At 44.9% G+C, this 24,573-nt stretch overlaps 1 protein-coding gene across 2 annotated transcripts in view; it reads right to left on the bottom strand.

Annotated features, from left to right (window-relative positions):
• LOC125174846 (chondroitin sulfate proteoglycan 4-like) overlaps positions 1-18,327 on the bottom strand; it is a 68,095-nt gene extending 49,768 nt beyond the window's left edge. For both annotated transcript variants that reach the window (XM_047874744.1, XM_047874755.1), the window contains exons 1-2: positions 18,199-18,327; positions 52-215 (exon numbers count right to left, since the gene is read on the bottom strand). In XM_047874744.1, coding sequence (XP_047730700.1) covers positions 52-215; positions 18,199-18,277 — 243 coding nt within the window. In that variant the 5' untranslated portion in view covers positions 18,278-18,327. The remainder of the gene's footprint in view (positions 1-51; positions 216-18,198) is intronic.
• Between the last annotated feature and the right edge of the window lie 6,246 nt (positions 18,328-24,573).

The following is a 24,573-nucleotide window of genomic DNA, read 5'->3' as shown; positions in this document are numbered from 1 at the left end:
CCTCCGGGAATTGGATGTTTACATGTGTTTAAAGATTTAAGAAAATCTTACCCGTAAGTTTCCTGATAGAAGTTCTATAATACAGTAGTCATTTTTCCCCGCTGCAAGAAAAAGTAATCCCCGTGGTTTGCTGGTTTGAAATTTTAATTGAAGAGATAACTCAGAGGAAACTTCTATGATGTTGAGCTCCACATAACTTTCACCATAAAAAGATGCTAGGGAAACATTTTTAAGAGAAGTATAAGTTAGTAAATTTATTACACAATGACCATTCCACTTTGTATTGTCATCTCCCTTCAGGGACTGACCCTGCTGAAGAAAGCTGGGGTAGCCCACAGATCTGATGTGGGAGTAAAAAGGCTCAATATTTTCTTGCCCCAACTCAAAACAGCTCTGATGGGTGAGTCCCTCTTCAGAACTCTCAAGAAGGGTGGCCAAGGCTTCCGTTGAAACTGAATCCAAGTCTATTTCTCCATGTACCCAATTCCTCTTCCTTCCCTCCCACAGGGATAATCTCAACCACTGGTGGCGAACTGGTGTAAGAGCAGAAGGGAACACCTGAGCCAGCTATGAACGATCAGGCTATGAAAAATATGGGGCAAGTAATAGCTAGGAGGACTATGAATCGGATGTTTATTGCTAAGTTTGAATGAAGCTTTGGACAAAGATAAGGGAAAACTAGGAGAGATTAGTTGACAATTACAAGCTAGAGGGCTTCCCTGGCAGCATATAAAGTCTTTCTCCTTTCCTACAGCAGGAGAGCAGTAGAAGGTAAGACTCCCACTCAGGAATTAATCGTCAGAGTAGTCAGCTGCAAATAGAGTTAAAGTCTCCTCTATGATAGGCTTGCTCTGACAAAGCTAAGGCCCTGGTTGGAAAAGAAATAGGACCTCGACATATGGACTTGGGGGCATCTGGGTTGATGCATTCAAATACCTGGGGTCCCCAGATCTCTCTGAACCCTCTTAGCCTGCAGAAGTGGCCTATTCCCCTATTAAGGCTGGCACGTGCCTTGCTTAAAGAGAATGCAGAGGCCTCTCCTCACAAGTAACATCTGACCGCTGAAGATACACAACCATCTCTCTTCCTCGCCGCTAGGCCAAAAACAAAGGTTAAGTCACAGCACAACCTGTGTGGAGACCTGTTGGGCTTGATATAGGTAGAAAAGGACTAGATCCTAATGTAGCTGTAGGACCGCTCCAGGTATATTCTACTGCCTGTAGCTGCAAGAACACACATGCAACTGAGGGTACCTGAACAAGGGGACAAAGCATAAAGTTGGGGCACTCTCCAGGGATATAGGCTATAATACCTTGGAAAAGACTACTGGAAATTGGTGCGAACTCACCGCTAAAGTGGCTCCCAGATGCATAGAAATTGCAACGATCCACTTTCAGTGAGACAGAGGTGACAGAATGACCATGACAGCTGGATGAAAGATATGGAAGTGGTACATCCAGGATTGAGCATAAACAGGACCAGAAGAAGGTACAAGCAAGTGCACAAGAGGGCAGCCCAGAGCTCCAGTCATCACCATTCTTGTGCCAGCACCTTTCATCAGCTCACACCTATGGCTGCATGGGGCAATCCCGTGTTGCCAGCTGATGGAGGAACAAAACACCTGAGCGTGGTTCACAGATGAGCCAGCTTCATCCTACGGATGCGTGATGAAAACAGACTCCAACCGCACCATAGCTCCTCTTAGTGGTGGCCATGAAAACCACTAGCAAGGGCAAGTCCTCCAAATGGATAGGACTTTGGGTGAAACACCTAGTCATCTACTTTACACAGAGAGAAGTGGCCTGAGAGTCAAATAAATAAAGACCGATAAAGAGTGGCAAATGGCCTGGCCAGATGGTCAAGAGCCTAGAATGCAAAAGATTGAAAGTGTAGGGACGAGGAAGTCTGGGATTGATGCAGGAAGCGGGAAAATCTTTATATTGCATGTTAATGTCCGCCAAAAAAACATCCACCACAGACTATGCATTAAACAACCAGACAGACAGTGACTTGGCCAGTTGACATTAGCCAGCTTCTGTCATCTGCCACAACAGGCTCATGATGTTGGCACAACAGGCTCATGATGAGGTAGCCATGGTGGCGGGGTGGAGTCTATGCATGTACCCAACAGTCCGGGTTCCCTCTTACCAAGGCTTTCCTAGTTACTGCTACTGCTGAATGCCCAACATGCCTCCAACAAAGTCCGACACCAATCCCTAATATGTTACTATCCCTTGAAGAGAGACCAACTGTCCATTTGGTGGTGAGCCGACTTCAATGAAACCCTTTCTCTTTAGAATTGGCAGTGATTCATTTCCACAAAAATAGACACATGTTCTGGGTATATATTTATCTTTCTTGACTCAGATAGCGCTATCATCTGAAAAGCTCATGGAGTGTTTAATCCACGAATAAGGGATGCCAAATAACATCACATCAATCAAAGACATGCCCTATACTCCAAGGAAGGTGTGGTAATGGGCTCTAAGACAATAGGATCCACCGGCACATCATATACTATGTCGCTGAAAGTGAGGGCTTGACAGTGTAGGAACAACCTGATGTTGTTCTTTAAATTAAAGCTCTTTAAACACCTCCTGCTGTGTCTCCGGGAAGTATAATGCATGGGTCTGGGAACAAGAAGTAGATAGGAGTGGCCTTGTTCACCATCACTCTCAGTGTCCCACTTGAGAGATTTGTGTTCCCATCCCCATAAGCCAGAAATCTATGGTTTCAAAGCACCTGGCTTCCACAGGTGAATGTTTTCTGTGATGCACTACCCTTCAGGCATAAAGGCCTTTCTACCCTGGCTGCTATGAACCTTGCTGGTAGAGAGCCCCCAGCATCTTCAAAACTCTCCTCAAGGTCAGTTCCATTGGCACTGCATCGCAAGTGGAATTTTCTCTCCTCCGTTCCAGTTCCCTTCCATTCCTCAAATGTTGATCTTAAGAACAGTCCTCAATAAGGAAGGCTCCTGTTTCTCTCCACCTTAGATTCTGCGTCCTGAGGCACACGATCTGCAATGTCTGCTTCTCTGTTCCTACAACACTCTGTATATTCCCTTATTCTAGGATTCACCATGTTGTATTGAAATTACTTGTTTATTCATCTATCTCCTGAACTATTCCCTGAGTTTCCTATGACCAGGAGTCATCTCTTTTTTATCTCTCCCTCTCCAATATCTCACACGGTGACTGACACACAGGTGGTATCTTAGGTTTTGTTGGAAGTTCATTGAGATCCCCTTTAAAAGGTTCATATACCCATCTTCCAGCTGCTTAACTGGAGTTTCAGTGAAATTATACCCCCTGCCCTAGAGGGCAACCTATGGTCGTTGACTGATTGAAACAGACGTATCAAATACATAGAGCTCTGGGTTGCTATTCATATCCCAGAGCCCTCTCTGGGATCAGGCCGATATTAGATCAATTAAAACCAGATCTTTGCTTAGTTTCTTCTCCTGCCCTATCCTGCTTCCCTCCTCTCTTACAGTTCTTTCCTGGTCACCTCACGCAGTAATTTACTTGCACAAGAATCTCTGCCCATGCTGCTCTTTTTAGGGAACCCAATCTAAAGTAAGTAGCAAACAAGCATTTATTGACCCAAAAGACACTAACCCAGGAGACCCTCATTTTATAGTTGAGTAAACTCAGGCCTAGAGAAGCTTAGGGACTTACATAGAGTCAACAGTTACTTCAAAACAGAGCGAAGACAAAAACCAAGCATTCCCCACCACCAATCCAGTGTTTTCACTAAGATGCAAAGCTCTTACAGAGATGAATCTGATCTCCACACACTTTTTCAGATACGTATAAGCACTCTTCTCTCTAGTTAAAAACAGCCATTAATAATGAAATAATAATTCCGTAAAACCAGATTGTAGCAATAAGGTTGTAGAGATGAAACGATTTATTACAAACCCACTAGCTATCCCACTTGGTGTGTATAGTCCTGGAATTTCTCATTATGAATCCCCTTACTCTGATTTTTGACTGACTTAGAGGCTGTATTGTTAAGTTTTCAAAGCCAGGAAATGTTTTCTAAATCATAAAATCTACTGCTGAGAATGACTAAGTAATGTTCTATTTTCCCACGGCTCACCTCCCTGGCACTAAATCAATTCCAGGCTCAGCTGGTGGCTAGAAATTTCCATGACCTCAAGGGAAAAAACGAGGAATCGGGTTTAAGACTTCTGGTTTGACAGCCTGGAACCAGTTGTGTCCTCACATATCTCCAAATGGGCCCCCACTTTTGTGGCTCTTAGTAAGTGCCTCAAAATAACAGTAAAAAGCAAATCAAAGCACAAGAAATTCTAGAAAGAAAAAGGTGATCTCCACCTGCAGTGAAGGAAAAGGTGTGACTTCAGCATTACATGTGTAGAGCAAATCAAAGTGAACAAAAATCCAAGCAACTTCCTGGTTTTATGTGCTTATATAAAAGGTAAAATGGTTGAATGGAAGCCAAAGATTGGCAGTCAGGTGGGTAAAAGACTTTTCAGGAAAAATAAACATTGATATTTCTCTATAACTTCTCCCAAGAAGATGATTATTTGATTCATTTTTCTCTACCCTAGAAATGGTTCCCATATCTTTTTCCAAACTACAGCTTTCTGTTTTTCTTGTTTGGCTTTGGTGTTGCTTAGGGATTTCTGACTTATTATTTATTGGGTCCCTCCTATGTGCCAGTACTATCAGGAGTCGGAGGTAGGAAATTACTAAGACCAAAGGGCTTGCAGACTATCAGAAGAGAAAGCTGCTCAAAAAGAAGAATATATCGAACCCAGGTGAGAGTAGAAAGTTGGTACATCAGCAACTTGTTTTTATGAAGAAAGGAGCAATCTGCCCATAAAGTGTCTCTCCCTGGCAGATTTAAGTGCCCACCCTGCATGAACTTACGCTGCCCACAAATATACCAAATGCTCGATTGGTCCTGGGTGTTTGAAGGTGAATGACGTAACTGCCAGTCAAGCAATTACATCAGCTTGATTATTACTTGGGAAATGTAGACCGCAACAGAGACACTCAGCCTAGTCAAGGGGGATGGACGAAAGGTGTTTCCAGCAGGCAGGAAGATGGCTTCCAGAAAGACCTAATGAGGGACAGGCGAGAGAAAGAGGAGAGAGACAAGGGGGAGGAATAGAAGACAAAGAGACCAGTGACTGCAAGGAACCAAAGGTCCAACCTGGCTGAGCACGGAGTGAGAGGGGAGCAGCCAGGCAAAAACTACAGACATATGAGGGGGTAAAGGTCAGAGGGCACCTGCTGCTGTGTCCAACTGAAAGGCTATCCCTGAACTTTCAATTTGAAATGGCTACTCCTTGAGGCGCCTGACTGGCTCAGTTGGTTAAGAGTCAGACTCTTGATTTAGGCTCATGGTTCTCTCATGGTTCGTGATATCGAGCCCTGCTTTGGGCTCTGTGCTGAGCAGACCCTTCTTGGGATTCTCTCTTATCCGCTGTCTCTGCCCTTCCCCTGCTCATGCTCTCTCTCTTCAAATAAATAAATAAACTTAACGACAACAACAAAAATAAAGTGGCTAATCCTTCTGAGGCCCCTACATCATGTCTAGTTACCTTCTTTATTTGTTTCCTAGGTTATTATCCAGCTCCAACCACACCACCCCAAACAGAATGTGAAGTTTTGAGGGCAGGACCCTTGCTAGTTTTGGTCAGTGCTCAATCCTCTGTACCTACAAGAGTGCCCAGCACATAGTAACCACTCAATAAATGATGGCTTTGTAAGCCAAGGCAAGAGTTCAGACTCTATCCAAAAAAAACCCTAAAGGGACCAAACAGGGAAATGATTGCAATTTAGATGATTTTGGCTGAAGCACAGAAAATGGGCTCAAAGGGATAGTGGGGAGCAGACAGGGGAGAAGTGGGTGGGTTCAAGAAATATTTAAAAAGCTAGATTGTCCAGGGAAAGGGAGAGGACAGGCGGTTAATCCAGATTAATTTTGAGATTTCTGCCTGGATATCCCCTTACTGAGAGGGGGACCCTGAGAGAGAAGTTTCTGTTTCATTTCACTTCGTTTGTTGGTACGTATGTGACAAGAAGTTCTCCAGAACATTTGGGGGGCAAATGGCTGACTGAACAACTAACTGGATCCCATGGGCAGGGACCCACTGATGGGGGGAGGGGAGCCTTAGAAACCATATTAAGAAGACTGCAGGGGAAGATGTGGTATATATTTATTTATTTATTTTAATATTTTTTTTAATGTTTATTTTCGAGAGAGCAAGAGAGAGAGAGACAGAGCATGAGTGGAGGAGGGGCAGAGAGAGAGGGAGACACAGAATCCAAAGCAGGCTCCAGGATCTGAGCTGTCAGCACAGAGCCCGACGCGGGGCTGGAACCCACCAACTGTGAGATCATGAACTGAGCTGAAGTCGGATGCCTAACCACTGAGCCACCCAGGCCCCCAAGACGTGGTTCTTGGTTGGGAGGAGACATATCAGTTCCGTATTTTAGAAAGATCGGCCTGGTGACTGTGAGGGCAAAACAAAAGTGGGATAAAAACTAATTACAAAAGTATTTAAAAGGGAGAGAGAGAGAGATTTCAGAACTGTTTCCTTTCACTGGGAATTAGGGCTGCCTTTTCATAGTGTAACATTGTTGGCAATTTTATATTATACCTTTTCATGCATTGCCTTTCTTCCAAATGTATTCCATAGATGATAATAGGTGTAGAAGCTTGTCTGAAAAATTAAAATACAAAACCACAAAAACAAACTTCTCTGCTAGAGCATTTGCGTTTCACAGAGTCCTAAGATGAGGTGGTAGGAGGCTGACATTACAAAGCAGCTCTTCCTCACACTGACCATGTGAAGGGGGTCACTGCACTTGAACAGGAAAGCCACACTTTAACCCCCAGATCTGCTCTGGGGAATCTCTGCACTGCCTTACTGTGGCATTGACGTTGCACGCTTTATGAAACTTAAGTTGAATACTTATTCAAGAGACAACTAACCGTCCTAACCATCCGGAGCACGCTAAGAAAGAAGACAACTTCCAAGTATGAAATAACTTAGCTCCAACATCTAACATGCCTGAGAGGCGCAACCTCCTTTGTTCATTGAATGCAAACCCCAGCAAGGGGCGGGGGGGGGGGGGGGGGGGTTCTACCTCTCTTCCACAAAGCTCAGGTCCGCTAACACATAAGCTGGGACAGGAAGTCAAGGTATACCACGAAGAGATCTTTTCTCCATGGCTGCAGGATGGGCGGTTGTTTAGTGGGCTGGGGGGTGAGAGGGGGCCCCTGGCACCACATCTCTATGCTAAATGTGTTGCTGGCACTGTAAGAGGCGGGGAAAGAGTGGAGAGTAGGCCCAGGGCCACTGTGTAGATGCCAATCTTGGGTTTCCGGGTGGGGTCAGAGCAATCCACAGTCGTGGAATTCTTGCTGTTGTAGAACAGGATCCACCAGGTTCTCACTTTTCATTCATTCCCCAAACATTAGTCACTATGCCAACTGCTCAGGTTGCAAAGAGAAAACCGGCACGTAGCCTGCCCTCCGCTACTCTCAGGGCGGCATTCTCCACGCCTGCTGCGTAGGGTCGCGCAGACTGTGTCCTGCACGACGCCAGGGGGAGCTATTCCTATAGACTCCGTCGCTTCCACAGCACCCCTGAAATGAAGTAGTGAGGCAGTCCCTGGTCCCTAGCTGGGCGCTGATTGAGCTGACAACCCCCTCCTTAGTGACATAGCTCCCATGTCCTATCCTGGATGCACCACACGTGGCCCTTATGCATGTCTGTGTTTGCTCTTTCATCTCCATTTCCTATTGCTGCTGCAGCAGACTACCTACCACAAATGTAGTAGCTTAATATGACACAGATTTATTGTCTGACAATTCTGGAGGCTAGTAGTCCAAGAAAGGTCTCACTGAGCTAAAATCAAGGTGTCTGCAGGGCTGCATTTCTTCTGGAGGCTCTGGAAGAGAATCTGTTTCCTTGCCTTTTTTAGCTTCCAGACACTGCCACGTTTCTTGGCTTGTGGCCCCAGCCAGCCATCAATCACCGCTGCTTCCAACATATCAGCTTCTCCCTCTTATGATATGATCACATCTGCAAAGTCCCTTTTGCCATGTAAAGCAACATATTCTACGTTCTGGGAATTAAGATGTGAACTTCTTTGGAGAGCCATTATTCTGCCTTCCACAGTCCCTGGGTACATTCTGTCATTCAGTTGCTCGTATTTATTGAGCACCTGTCATTTGTAGGTACTAGACTAAGTGCTGGGAATGCAGAGGTGAATAAAGCAGTAGCATTGGGAAGGGCCCCAGAAGCAGAGGTTATGACGTTTGTGCTTTGTATGGCCTATGCAGCTCTATTTTTAAAATATTATATATATATATACGTATATACATATATATACGTATATATACATACATATATGCATATATATGTATGTATATATACATACATATATGTGTATATATACGTATATATATACATACATGTATACATATATATATGCTATATATATATACTATATATATAAAAGTTATATATATACTATATATACATAAAAGTTATATGTATATAGCATATACTATATATATATAAAAGTTATATATATATACTATATACATATATATATATATATATAAGTTTATTTATTTTTGAGAAAGAGAGACCATGTGCATGCAGGAGGCACAGAGAGAGAGAGAGGGAAAGAAAGAATCCCAAGCAGGCTCTGCAATGCCAGCTCAGAGCCCAATGCGGGGCTCAAACTCATAAATCATGAGATCGTGACTTCAGCTGAAATCAAGAGTTGGATGCTTAACCAACTGAGCCACTCAGGCGCCCACATATATTATATAATATATATTATAATATAATATATATAATATAATACATATAATACAATTGATATAATATAATATATAATATACTATATTATAATGTATTATACTATATACTATATTATATACTATAATATAATATATTATATAGTATATAATTTATATATCATATATTATATAGTATATCATATATATCATATATTATATAGTATATAATATATATCATATATAATGTTTATTTATTTTTGAGAGAGAAAGCACGAGCAGGGGAGGGGCGAGAGGAAGAGGGGGACAGAGGATTGGAAGTGGGCTCTGTGACGGCAGCAGTGAGCCCAGTGTGGGGCTCCAATTCACAAACCGTGAGATCATGACCTGAGCTGAAGTCAGTCGCTTAACCAACTGAGCCACCCAGGCGCACCCATTTTTTTAAATATTAATTAAGATATTTTAAATGAAAGAGACTGTAATCAAACACCTGAACTCTTTGGTCTCCCTGCAAATCAGCTGATCAGGCAACCCCGGGACCTATTCAGCACAGCAACCATGAGCGCGGTTGGGTGTTCTAGCCCCACCGTTCACCTCTCCGGGTCACCTCCTGCCGCACCAGCTGTTGCTTGGCTCACCAGGACACACTGGCCGGGGGCAGCATTTGGGTTCGGGCACCCCAGCTTCAGGTAGAAATGGCAACGTGGACAAAGAAAGAAAAAAAGAAATGGTAAAGCGTGGTGCCAAGATATCCACTGTGGAGCCAGAAGACTTCGCAGGTTGTCTTGTTCTATAAAAGTAAGAATTGAGACTTTATGCGTGTCTAGTTTACAGATTGATGGGCATCTTGTCTCAGTCATCTGTGTGAGACCAGCCACATGCCTCACTTGCTGGGTACTCGAGTCTCCCTGGGCGGGCAGCGGGAATCCTACAATGCGTTGACACCGAACGGCCTCATCCTCTTTCCCATTCAGTGACACACCACACGCAGATCCTCAAACCCTCACTAAAAGGATCAGTCGCTTTTGACAATTCCTGCAAATAAGCCGTAGATGAAAAATATGTGGAAATAACGCAAGGGGCAGTAACGCAAAGGAACTGGAAGTGCTGGCGCTTTCTCCTCTTCCTGTTCAAGCTCTTCATCAGCGCTGGTATGAGGTCAAAGCAATAATATTCTAACGAGATCTGATAAGAAGGTAGTCAAAAATGAGAAATTATTGGGGCACCTGGGTGGCTCAGTCGGTTGAAGTGCCGATTTTGGCTCAGGTCATGATCTCGCTGTCTGTGAGTTCAAGCCCCGTGTCAGGCTCCGTGCTGACAGTATGGGGCCTGCTTTGGATCCTGTGTCTCCCTCTCTCTCTGCTCTTCCCCCACTCACATTCTGTCTCTCTCTTTCTCCCAAAAATGAACTAAACATTAAAAAAAATGAGAAATTATTGAACTATTTCCTACTTGGGTCTAGTGTTAAGTGTATATTGTACCTTGAGAAAGTAGGTCGTGACAGTAGGACTGATATTTGATTTGCAAATAGAGATATCCTGTATGCTAAAAGATATCCTTACCACGACAGTATGTTTATAAGACAAAGTGGCTCCCTGCGGTGGGGACACTCTCCAAGCTGAGGACATATCCCAGTGTCCCCCAGGGACTAAGAAAAGTTCACCTAAGCCTTTGACAGGTAGAGTCTTCAAAGCAACAGCCTGATTTATCCAAGGAGGTAAGGAAGAAACCTGAAATCAGATCACATATCTAGCTACTCAAAAAATATTCTTCCAAGTGCCCCAAAGTAGCTTTGGATGAGACCCCAGTCTCCAATATTTGTCTTGCAATCAGAGCTATGGATGAAGAACAGTATATATGCTGACAGTACAGTTGTTCCCCCCCCCCCCATCTACGATTTCAGTTATCCGTGGTCAACCATGGTCCAGAAGCTGACGATCCTCCTTCTGACATATCCTTGGAAGAGCAATAGAAGCCTAAAGCTATGTCACAAGGCTGACATCATTCACCCGGCTTCATCTCCTCACATAGGCATTTCATTATATCACAGCGTCACAAGAAGGGTGAGAGCAGTACAGTAAGATATCTTAAGAGAGTGAGATCACATTCATACAACGTTTAATATGGTATATTTTCACAACTGTTCTATTTTCTTGTTTTTGGTGATCTCCTACTCTGCCTAATTTATAAATTAGACTTTACCATAGGTATGTATTATAGGAAAAGACATAGTACATATAGGGTTTGGTACTATCTGTGATTTCAGGCATTCACTGAGGGTCTTAGAATGTGTCTCCCACGGATAAGGGGAGCTACTGTCTACGCTATGGAATTCTCTTTTTTTAAAAGTGTATTTACGAGGAGGAGGAGTTAAGATGCAGAGCGGCATGGAGACCCTGAGCTTGTCACGTCCCTGAAATGCAGCTAGATCAGCACCAAACCATTTTTGAACACCTAGGAAATTGATCTGAGGATTAACACAACAATTTGCATAACTTGAGCCACAGAACTCTACAAGTACGCGGTGTGGAGAGGTGAACAGGAGCGGGGGAGAGAAAAGCCATGGATGGTAAGCAGCTGCTTTTGCGGACAGGGGACAGAGACAAAGAGAAAGGAAGGAGAGTGCGGTGCATCGGGATTGTGCAAGAGAAGCACTCTTTAGAAAGTAGCTGGAGAGAAAGAGAAAGAGTGAAAACACTCACAGGGGGCTGAACAAGAAATCTGTTCTCCCAATCCACTGACGGGAAGAAAGGAGAGGGTTTCAATACCGCCAGGATTCTATAAACAGTGGAGTGCAGAGTCTGAAGTTCTGAAGCTCAGTGCACGCAGCGGGGTCTGAGGGGTCCATGTGCCACCCGGGGAGAAGTGGTTCCCCCGATTGGAGTGCATTTGGTAGAGGCTATACGGCCTCCACACAGGCAAAGATCTGAGCGGACCTCGGAGAGCAGCCACGTTTGCTGGTATTGGGACAAAGATGACAGAGTGCGGTGAAACCTGGCAATGGCTGTGTGTTGTGATTTGCCATAATCTCTGAATCTCTGCCACTTCACAATTGCACGAACATTTTCTGGGGCAAGCCGGCACCCAGCCATTGCTCAGTGAGACCTTCTTCAGAGAGTTAGCCAGGGTCCAAACAGTGGGGGTCTCTGAAGTGTGGGGTTTTTTTTCTTTTTAAAACTTTTTTTCTTTAATGTTTAGTTTTGAGAGAGAGAGAGAGAGCACAAGCAGGGGAGGGGCAGAGAAAGAAGGAGACACAGAATCTGAAGCAGGCTCCAGGCTTCGAGCTGTCAGCACAGAGCCCAACGTGAGGCTTGAACTCATGAACTGTGAGATCATGACCTGAGCCAAATTCAGATGCTTAACTGACTGAGCCACCCAGGTGCCCCTGAAGTGTGGGGTTTTTGAAACACAGCCCCATCTGAGATAAAATTCTGGAGGGAGGTGCCACTTGTCAGGTGGACATAATTATATCAGACAAATTAGATTTTAAAATGAAGACTGTAACAAGAGATGAAGGGCATTATATCATAATTAAAGGGTCTGTGCTCCAAAAAGAACTAAAAATTATAAATATTTATGCCCCCAATGTGGAGGAACCCAAATACATAAATCAATTAATCAGAAACAATGAAATTCATTCATGATAATACCATAATAGCAGGGGACTTCAACACCCCACTTACAGCAACGGACAGATCATCTGAGCAGAAAATCAACCAGGAAACAATGGCTTCAAATGACACACTGGACCACAGAGACTTAACAGATGTATTCAGAACACTTCATCCTAAAGCAGCAGAATATACATTCTTCTCAAGTGCATATGGGACATTCTCCAGAAGCGACCACATACTGGGTCACAAATCAGCCCTCAACAAGTACAAAAAGTTGGAGATCATACCTTGCGAATTTTCAGACCAAAACGCTATGAAGCTAGAAATCAACCACAAGAAAAACCATGGTACGACCATGAATACTTGGAGATTAAAGAACATCCTACTAAAGAATGAATGAGTTAACCAAGAAATTAAAGAGAAATTTTTAAAAAAAATTTTTTTTTTCTTTTTTTTCAACGTTTTTATTTATTTTTGGGACAGAGAGAGAGACAAAGCATGAACAGGGTAGGGGCAGAGAGAGAGGGAGACACAGAATCGGAAACAGGCTCCAGGCTCCGAGCCATCAGCCCAGAGCCTGACGCGGGGCTCGAACTCACGGACCGCGAGATCGTGACCTGGCTGAAGTCGGACTATTAACCGACTGCGCCACCCAGGCGCCCCCGGAGAGAGAGAAATTTAAAAAGTACATGGAAGCCAATGAAAATAAAAACATAACAGCCCCAAATCTCTGGGATACAGCAAAGGTGCTCATAACAGGGAAATATATAGCAATCCAGACCTTCCTAAAGAAGGAAGAAAGGTCTCAAATAGACAATCTAATTTTACACATAAAAGAGCTGGAAAAAGAACAGCAAATAAAGCCCAAAACCATCAGCAAAAGGGGAATAATAAAGATTAGAGCAGAAATCAATGATATCAAAATCACAAAAACAGTAGAACACATCAATGAAACCAGGAGCTGGTTCTTCAAAAGAATTAACAAAATTGATAAACCTCTAGCCAGATTGATCAAAAAGAAAAAAGGAAGGACCCAAATAAATAAAATCATGAATGAAAGAGGAGAGATCACAACCAATACTGCTGAAATGCAAACAATATTAAGAGAATATCAGGAGAAATTATATGCCAACAAATTGGGCAATCTGGAAGAAATGGACAGATTCCTAGAAACATATAAACTACCTTAAGTGAAACAGGAAGAAACAGAAAATTTGAACAGACCCATAACCAGTAAAGAAATCGAATCAGTAATCGAAAATCTCCCAACAAACAGGAGTCCAGGGCCGGATGGCTTTCCAGGGGAATTCTACCACACATTTAAGGAAGAGTTAACACCTATCCTTTTGGAACTGTTTCCAAAAATAGAAATGTAAGGAAAACTCCCAAAATCATTTATGAGGCCAGCATTACCTTGATTCCAAAACCAGACAAAGACCCCACTAAAAAGGAGAACTCCAGACCAATTTCCCTGAGAAACATGGATGCAAACAAGCATCTCAACAAGATACTAGCCAACCGAATCCAAAGATAATTATAAGAATTATTCACCACGGTCAAGTGGGATTTATTACTGGGATTCAGGGCTGGTTCAATATCCACAAATCAATGTGGTACATCACAATAATAAAAGAAAGGGTAAGAACCACATGATCCCCTCAACAGATGCAGAAAAAAAAAACATTTGACAAAATACAGCACCCTTTCTTGATAAAAACCCCCAAGAAAGTAGGGATAGAAGGATCATACTTCAAAGTCACAAAGGCCATATAGAAAAGACCCCCCACTTATATTATCCTTAATGGGAAAGAACTGAGAGCTTTCCCCTAAGTTCAAGAACATGACAGGGATGTCCACTCTCACCACTGTTATTCAACATAGTGTTGCAAATCCTAGCCTCAGCAATTAGACAACACAAAGAAATAAAATGCATCCAAATTAGCAAGGAGGAAGCCAAACTTTCACTCTTCGCAGATGCAGATGACATGATACTCTATGTGGAAACCCAAAGGATTACACCAAAAAAAAAAAATGCTAGAACTGATACATGAATTCAGCAAAGTCACAGAATATAAAATCAATGTACAAAAATCAGTTGTATTTCCAAACACCAATAATGAAGCATCAGAAAGAGAAATCAAGGAATTGATCCCATTTACAATTGCACAAAACCCATAAAATACCTAGGAATAAACCTAACTAAAGAGGTGAAAAATCTATACACTGAAAACTATAGAAAGTTTATGAAAGAAATTGAAGAAGACACACACACACACACACACACACACACACACACACACACACACAAAGGAAAAACATTTCATGCTCATAGACTGGAAGAACAAATATTGTTAAAATGTCGATACTACCCAAAGCAATCTACATATTCAATGCAATCACTATGAAAATAACACCAGCATTCTTCATAGAGCTTGAACAAACAATCTTAAATTTGTATGGAACCAGAAAAGACCCTGAATAGCCAAAGCAATCCTGAAAATGAAAAGCAAAGCTGGAGACATCATAATTCTGGACTTCAAGCTGTGTGACAAAGCTTTAATCATCAAGACAGTATGGTAGTGGCACAAAAATAGACACATAGATCAATGGAGCAGAATAGAGAACCCAAAAATGGACCCACAAACATATGGTCAACTAATCTTTGACAAAGCAGGAAGGAATAGCCAATGAAAAATAGTCTCTTCAGCAAATGGTGTTGGAAAACTGGACAGTGGCACACAGAACGAACCTGGGCCACTTTCTTCCACCACACACAAAAATAAACTCAAAATGGATGATAGACCTAAATATAAGACAGGGAGCCATCAAAATCCTAGAGGAGAAAACAGGCAACAACCTCTTTGACCTCGGCCACAGCAACTTCTTACTCGACATGTCTCTGGAGGCAAGGGGAGCAAAAACAAAAGTGAGCTATTGGAACCTCATCAAGACAAAAAGCTTCTGTGTGGGGAAGGAAACAATCAGAAAACTAAAATGCAACTGATGGAATGGGAGAAGATGTTTGCAAATGACATATCAGAGAAAGGGTTAGTATCCCTACAAAGAGCTTATCAAACTCAACCCCCAGAAAACAAAGAATCTAGTGAAGAAATGGGCAAAAGACATGAATAGACAATTTTCCAAAGAAGACATCCAGATGGCTAACAGACACATGAAAAAATGCTCAACATCACTCATCATCAGGGAAATACAAACCAAAACCACAATGAGATACCACCTCACACCTGTCAGAATGGCTAAAATTAACAACTCAGGCAACAACAGATGTTGGTGAGGATGCGGAGAAAGAGGATCTCTTTTGCATTGCTGGTGGGAATGCAAAGTGGTGCAGCCACTTTGGAGAACAGATGGAGGTTCCTCAAAAACTTAAAAATGGAACTACCCTCCAACCCAGCATTTGCACTACTAGGTATATATCCAGAGGATACAGGAGTGCTGATTCGAAGGGACACATGCACCCCAATGTTTATAGCAGTGCTAGTGACAATAGCCAAAGTATGGAATGAGCCCAAATGTTCACCAACTGACAAATGGATAAAGAAGATGTGGTAGATAGATAGATAGATAGATAGATAGATAGATAGATAGATAGACATATATGTCTATATATATATAATGGAATATTACTCAGCGATCAAAAAGAATGAAATTTCGCCATTTGCAACAACGTGGACGGAACAAGAGTATATTATGCTAAGCAAAACAAGTCACACAGAGAAAGACAAACACCATATGATTTCACTCACATGTGTAATTTAAGATACAAACGGATGAACATAAAGGAAGGGAAGCAAAAATAATATTAAAACAGGGAGGGAGACAAACCATAAGAGACTCTTAAATACAGAAAACAAACTGAGGGTTGATGGTGGGATGTTGGGTGGGGGGAAAGGCTAAGTGGGGAAGGGGAATTAAGGAGGACATTTGTTGGGATGAGCACTGGGGGTTATATGTAAGTGAGGAATCACTAAATTTTACTCATGAAATCATTAGTACACTGTATATTAACTAACTTGGATTTAAATGAAAAAGAAATAATAATAAACGTAAAGTTTATTTATTTTGAGAGAAAGAGTGCATGAGTGGGGGAGTGGCAGACAGAGGGAGAGCATCCTAAGCAGGCTCCTGTGCTGTCAGCACCACACCCCAAGCGGGGCTTGATCCCAGGAACAGAACAGTGAGACCATGACCTGAGCCAAAGCAAGAGTCAGATACTCAATGGACTGAGCTACCCAGGCACCCCATGGAATTCTTCAAGAAACATTCCCTATCCACATTCCGTACCCCTAAACAGGTATCTAATCCATAGGTTCTTAGCCTCATTCCCAAATCAATTGCATGGATGACAAAGAAAGATGCTAATCCATAGAAAATGAGGGAAATGAGAATTACTGAGTAGTTCTTCGGCTGTGAATAAGTCTTATAGAGTATTTTCTTCAAGCCTCCCTGAAGAAGCGATTATCTCAATTCTACAGATGCAAAATTAAGACCTAGAGAAAGGAAAGTTACTTTCGCAAAGACATTCTGGGAACATATGATAGCACCCAAGTTGAAGCCCATCTGACTCCAAAGGTTGGACTTACCATCCCCCTACCCCAACCACTGGATTACTGGCTTATCCCTGATCACCACCCAATCAGAACCATGCACTGCCCTCCCAGATCTCCCCGCTGTACAACTGGAACCCTCCCTCTCAAAGCCACATCAAAGCCTCAGTTACGCAGCCCTAGACCTCCAAGCCCAGGCCAATCCACCCTTCAGTCCTGGCAGGATTCAGGAAGGAGGGAGGACGGTGGAGAGGAGGAGCTTGGAACAGAGCCACAAGGGTAAGAGGAGAGTGAAGTGTCCATACTCCAGATGCCATTACGGCCGCAACATTACTCTGAAGCGCCCAGTGAAATCACCAGGCGGTGTAGGCGGCAATGGCACTGTTTTCCTATTCTATGCCTAACGTGCAGTAAATAAGCGTTCAGATTTTAATCCGAATCCTACAAAGAGGTCCAAGGCCGTAGATTTAGAATGTGTTATCTTTAAAAAGTCACAAAGGAAGTCTTTCATGGAACTAAATTAAATTTCAGGGAGCCATGGTGGGCGGGAAGGCCCAAGTGCAGGGCTCGGTTATGTAAAAAGTCTAAATAATCATGCTTTTATTAGTAATCCTTGACTTCTGGAAAGCGCAATGGAAGTGCAAAGCATTTCCAGTGAATGAGGTCCAGAAAATGTAGGCGGACTGGTGGAGGGACTTACAGAACAACAGGCCAGGCCAGCGACCAAAGAATTTCACGAGTTTAAGGCCCCAAACCCGGGCCTGTCCTGTGCAGCCCAGGACCCCTCACCCGGCCTGGGGAAGGCGAAGAGCCGCAAAGGAGCAGAAGGGAGGACGACAGGATTCGTTCGTCCCGCTCGTCCGAGTGCCGCCAGGAGTCCAACTCTGAAACCCCCCAGCGGCGGCGAGGGCCGCGCGGAGCTCGGGAACAGCCCCCACCCCGGGGCTCCCCGGAACCAGCGGGGCCGGGCCGCGCGGGGCGGGAGCTGGAAGTTTCCCGCGGCCGCACGGCCACCACCGCGCAGGGCCGAGCCGTCTCCTCCCCGCCGCCCGGCTCGGGAAAGCCCAACCCAAGAGGCAGAGTCAGGGTCGCCGCGGGGGTTTCCGGGGCCCCCGGAGTCCGGGGAGAGCCCCCCGCGCGCCCTGGCCTCTGTTCGCCCACCCTCTGCTCACGGGCTCGGCGCGGCCGGCCGGGGAAGGAACCGGGAGGGGGAGTTAGGCGCGTACCTCCGAGCGCCCCGCGCGCCCCGCAGAGCCCCAGGCAGGCGGCGAGCAGGAAGAGGCGGCGGGCCCCGAGCCGCCCCATCCCGCCGCGGCGGCCCCGCGCCCGCGCTTACTCCGGGGCGGCCGCCCAGCTACCTGCGCCGCCCCCTCTCCGCCCGCGGCCGGGGCCCGCAGCCCGGCCGGGGGGCGCCGCCCCCAGCCAGCGCGGGGGCTGGGCCGGGGCTGGGAGCGCCATTTGCGACCTGCAGCTGTTGCGCCCCATCAGCGACAGGCCCGGCCCGACCTTCTCCCAGGCCGCTGGCGAAACCGAACGGGGCTGGTGCGGGGGCCCTGCGCCCATGCAGTCGTCGCGGGCAGAGGGCGCGTGCTCCCCCCACCCCCACCCCCACCCCCCAGCCGGGCGACCTCTACGGCGGGGTGAAATGTGCAAGCAGGAGGTGGTGACAAAGGGAGGCTAGGGGAATTGGTAGTTAAGGAGGTGGGACTGTCACACCAGCCGTGAGGCAGACGTTTCCCCTGACCCGCCTGAGTTCCAGAAGGACAAGGGGCGCGTTCCGCTTACTGCTGTGTCTTCAATGTATACCTGCTGCGCTGGCTCAAGCAAACGTGTGGGCCGAACGACTGAGAGTGGGAGGCGATAAGAGGACATAATCATTGCTTATCAAATGTGAGCCTCATTTGTATGAATGTTAAAGGACGGCCCGTCAAGTTATTTCATTGAAAATTTTGGAGCCACTATCAGAGGGATTAATCAAGGCCCAAGAGTCCTGGGCAGAAACTCTCCCCTTCTGATTTGGGGCACATGCTCATAGAGAGGAAAAGCCTCCGCCCAGGTGTGAGGTTTCTGGTAAAACGGACTTGAGCAGAATCTGCCAAGAACAGGGCTTGACCAATAAAAGCAGGGGCCTTCTAAATCAACTTCTCTGGGTGCTGCACTTCCCTGGCTGTGTTCTCTGCAACTAAGAAGTCTGACAAAATGCTAACGAATGTGCCACAGAGGCCATCGATGCTGGTGATATTTTGTTCCTAATCAAATTAAGGATGACTTCATATCCCCTTCCTTTCCTTTTTTAGTTCTGTAATGAAGGGTTTTTTTTTTTTTTCCTTTTTACAGGGTGGAATCCAATTTTGACCTTTTCGTCAGCAGACAATCTGTAATTTGTTTTGCTCTTGAACAGACATGTTTCTCCTGCTCAGCAGCCCTCCATTCTCCTGGCAGCCTCACCCTACTTCTCTAAGGGAACTGCTCTCTACTTCCTGCCTCTCCGTGGCCCCCACCCCTGGCAGGATCCGTTCTACCCAAGTTGGAGGGGCAGCTTCCCATATAAATCAGCCCAGGGCTGAAGGGCCGGTTCAGCTCAGGCTGATATAGACATGCAGAATTTCTCCTGACAGCCTCAGGTACTCACATAAGTTTAACACATGGGCAGTGCAGAACAAGATTCCCCTGAGAGGCCCCAGACTATTCATCGGTGTGCCCCAAAAGGCTCTACTCAAATATCACCTCTGGTTAAGAACACAGGTAGGGTACCTTAAGAGATCTGAGTGCAAATGCCAGCTTGGGTACTAGTTAGTGACTTTGGTATGTGACCTTGGGCAAATCTTTCATTTGTCTTAGCTTGGGTCCCCTGGTCTGTAAAATGAAGAAAATGCTGATCCTATCGTGGGTTGTGTGGTTTAGCTAGCTCATGAGGATTTCTTGTTGAGCACGGTGCCTGGTCCATGGTAAGAAATCACTGGGCACTCTCATTTTACCAGGGAGCTCAGTCAGGCCCATGGATTTCTCTAGCCAGTTTCTGAGCATCCCTGAGAGACATACAGCCCACCTGCACGGACCCACTGACCTTTGTCCCACATTTTCCTTACATAAACCTGGAAGTTTTTTCAGCACTTTGGAGATAGTCTTTGGGTCACTAGTCCTCCTTCCCAGTGTTAGCCTGACGGAAATAAATTCCTTTCTTGTTTCGCCACTGCTGCTGGCCTCTCTGCCTTCGGATTTTATCAGTGGTGAGTGGTTGAACCCCGTCTGTTTGGGACCCCTGGAGCCGGCTGCTCTTGGGCCCCTGCACCCCAGCTACGCAGAAAAAACTTGAAAGAATCAACTTGTAGGAGTCAACTTGAACTTGAAACTTGTTATCAGAACCAACAGCCAGGTGAAGAGATATATAGGGCAAGGTCAAAAACAAAGGAACTTCTGTTCTCATGCAGTTTGGGGCCTGGCCCAGTGGCACATGGAAACATTCCAGTTCACCAACCTGGAATCTCTCCAAACCCCTTCCTTTTGGGTTTCCATGGAGGCATCATTACATAAGCACGACTGATTAAATCATTGGCCATTAGTTATTGAGCTCAATCTCTAGCCCCTCTCCCCTCCTTGGGGGTCTGGGAATGGGACTGAAAGTTCCTACCTTCTAATCACAGGATTGGTTCCCTGGGCAAGGAGACTCCATCTTTAAGGTTACCTGGGGCTTTCCAAAAAGCTTCAGTAACATAACAAAAGAGACACTTTTTATCCTTCTCATCACCCAGGAACTTCCAAGGGTTTTAAGACAAACAAAAAATTAAGACAAAATATATATTGCTTATTATAAATCACAAATCACCCCATGATAGTAATTTCTGGCTTCACCCCACTGCCCATAGTAGTTCTGATCTTCTTGAGGATGAAGAACCCTGGACCAGGTGGTTGGGAGTTATAGCTTGGGCTCTACCTGTGTGACAAGTCACATACCTTATAGCGGCTTCAGTTTCCTCCCCTATAAAATGAAAGGATTGGATTAAATGATCTGTAAACTCCCTCTAGGCTCAAAACTTTATGATTCTCTTTTATCATCATTGGCATCGGGACAGCTCTGCCATTGAAACAGAGCTCTTTTAATTAGCACACAGAGAAACTTGAAATAGTTTCATTTCTTGACTCAAACCGAGGGGATGATTACTAATAAACTTGAAGCTTTTAATTTAGAAAGATCGTTCCAAGTGTCAAAAAGGGACTAGGAATTATCTCCCTGTAGAGTGCCACTCGCTCCTCTTCTTTAAATTAGTTGTAATCTATCACTTAAATGCTTCAAAGATTGAATGTGGTCTCTAGCTAATTTCCATAGCGGTTAAGACAGCTCTAAAATGATGAGGAACTAAGATGCTCGGTTGTTAGGGAAAGCCCAACTGTAACCATGGTGACTCTCAGGATGTTTCCTAAGAGTGTTTCATCAGGAAATGCACATGCAGCAGGGTCATACTCAAGTCTAATCATTTTGGCTGGCCCTCACCTGTGACACCTCAGCAACCAGAATTATTCTATTTGGTTTTTAACCAGAATGCTGTTCACTCAGAAATAAAGGTATAGAGAACAGAAAATGAATGCAGAAATACGAAGGTGTAAGACTAGAGAGATGTGCACTCATTCAGCAGGTGCTCGCTGAACCCTCCCAGATGCAGAAGGCACACAAAGATATCATGGCGCAAACGAATGAATTAGAGCTTCTACTTTCAAGAATGTTACAAGGTAAAGAGGTGTACAAAACATGTACAGCAGTAATTTTAACACGGGTGAGTTCGAGACTGGGCAAAGCCTCTGGGACCAAGACCCTCTTCTCTGAAACTTTCCAACCTATATACCTTGGACGATGTGACTGCTTTGAGCAGTCATGTCTGATTTACCTGACTCCTCACCTTCTGACCCTGCAGAATTGAACCAGGTGGGTTCCTGATCAAAAGGGCATTACCCTGGCAAACAAGAACGTTTCGACCAAGAGGCACTGTGAATGCAATGATTTTGTGGCAGCCACAGGGCCAGTGGTTCACAAGGACATGGCTCCTTAGTGAGCACCAACCAAAGACCCATGTTCACCAAAGTTATGGAGGAACAGGGACTATGAGTCAGAAGAGAAAGCCGTGTGCCTCTGTCTCGTCTTTACAGACAGGAGATTGGCCCCATGGTCCAGAGAAAAAGCGGATTAGAAGGGACAGTCAAAGACACAGGCAGCAACTGCTCCTGGTTTTCTCATCCCTGCAAAGCTCAGGTGTACCTCCAGATTTTCTTTCCATGAGATTCTTCTGAGTTCTTTTGATGAATCCATACTTTACTAGGACTGGTATACAAGTCTAGCTTCACAGATTCAGGTGTGCATGAATGATAATTTTCTATATTTTTCCCAAACTCAACTTGCTTTCAGTTTTGACCTCCCAATTTGCTGTGGATGCAAAATTGTATCTCAGTCCCTTGAAGTTTTCACTCCTGCATCTCGCTCCCCCAAGCTGTTGAGTTCCATGAGATTTATGTAGCTCCAAGGCATCAGGGATGACTGAGAGAAGAGGGCTGGCAGTTATCTGCTCCTCGATGCCCTTGTGGGGGTGGCTCCTGAGACACTCCTCACCCCCTGGGGTCTTTGGATATCAGTTCCTATAGACTCCATAGAGACACCTCATTGCCACATGAATGGCTCTGTCAGAAACTTGTCTGTTTCTCCCAAGCCACTCTGAACGTTCTCAGCCAACCTGGTGTAGATATTCTTTGTGAGGCTGGATAAGGCCTTGGCTGCCAAGACACATCACAGCCATTTTTCTCTCCTGGTGTCTTCCTGTCTTCCTGAAGCCCATAAATCTACATGTAGGGATTATACTGCTTCCTTGGGGCCCTGCCTTTCTTTAGGACCTGCCCATGTCACCATTCTGACCGCTTCCCCCTGATTATCCTGTATCCCAGAGCAGGAAATCTTATTCCTCTCAGCCTTCTGGGTGTTGAGAAGGAACATTGCATAGAACAAGATGGAGTTTAGCCACTCAGCAGAAAAGGATATGGAATCATGAAATTTGACTATTAAAAAATAAAGTCATCATGCTTGCAAATCTGAGATGTAGACTGGGATTTGTATTTGCCATATTAAAGAGCCTACCCAAGAGCACTAAGAACTCCCATAGAGCCTACTCTCGGTCTAGTTTAAAGACAATTGAGCCAATTTTTTTTGTGGCAATGGCTGTGACCTCAGTGGGGTTGAAATGAGGCAGACTCTGAGAAGTCACTGCTAACTTCAGAAACACCAGTCTTTGTTTGTTTTTTATTTTTCTTATTTTAGAGAGAGAGTGGGAGAGAGGGGCAGAGGGAAAAAGAGAGAATCTTAAGCAGCTTCCACGCTCAGCGCCCAGATGCAGGGCTCAGTCCCGTGACTCTAGGATCATGACCTGAGTGCTCGCTTCGGCAGCACATATACTAAAAATAGGATCATGACCTGAGCCAAAATCAAGAGTCAAACGCTCAACTCATTGAGCCACCCAGGTGCTCTGAAACACCAGTCTTTAAAAGAACATCTCAGGATGCTTTAAATCTCCTGGGAAGTCAACAGAAGGAAGAAAGAAAGGGCAAATGCGATTTTGTCAGAGTTTGCTGCAGAGATTAACTTCTCTGAGTCCTAGAAAGCTGCCTGAGGAAAGCGAGGGCTTCTGTCAAGGATTCTGAATTTCTCAAGAACAGAACCACTGCCTGGAAGGAGCAGAGTGATTCCAAACCAACTACCTCGAGCAAACAAGAGGTCCCTTCTTACCTTGCAAAACCCACACAGTTGGTGCCACACTGATATAACACAGTGGCCTGGAGCACAACACAGTCTTCTACCCAGGCCACAGGAGAGTTCTGCTTAGCCCAAGGCATGGGCTATTTCAAGATAGCTGTGCTGAGTAGAAAAGGGGAAATTCCTCCATGTGGGAAAGTGCAAATATTTTTTTGCCCTTCCTTGAATATAGGAAGATAAACACTTTATGGGAGAGTCTACGTGAAAAGAGAACCCACAGCTAATAATGTAGAGGCCGAGGCATCTCTGCTGGTGGCTGGCAGGGGGTGGCTTGGAAACCAGAAGACTGGAATTGGGTCAGTCTGACTCTGCAGGAACCTAGGTTCAGCTCCTTTTTTCCCCGGGAGGTCAAAGAACCCCAGGCCCAAGTTTAAACAGTAACTGAAAGGAAGGGAGGGGGAAATGACACAACTGAGCTGCAGTTTGGTAACAGCGCCAGCATTTGTGGAGGTGGCTTTTCATGGAGGCTCTATAATCTCTAACTGGGTAAACGGTGAGAGGTTCAAATCCCAGCTCCACTGCTCAGTAAGGCAAGTTATTCGACCTTGTACTTCTATTTTATCATCTGAAAAATGGACATGGTGTAGGACCTACCTCCATGTGGATGTTTCCAGGTTAAATGAGATCATCTACATGATGTGCTTGGCACAGGATGGGAGGCAGCAGCTTGGACTGCTAACTATTCCTGTTGCCTTAAGCAAAGTAAGTTATCCTTTCCTTGAAAGATTCTGTTCAAAGGCATGCAAAGACCAAGGGAAAAAAGGAAGCGATGGGTGTGGGAGGGATGCAGGGATTTGTTTCATTTAAAAAA

This window comes from Prionailurus viverrinus, chromosome A1 (genome assembly GCF_022837055.1).
Source record: "Prionailurus viverrinus isolate Anna chromosome A1, UM_Priviv_1.0, whole genome shotgun sequence".
NCBI classification, from domain to species: Eukaryota; Metazoa; Chordata; class Mammalia; order Carnivora; family Felidae; genus Prionailurus; species Prionailurus viverrinus.
This window is presented reverse-complemented; position numbering and strand designations above follow the sequence as displayed.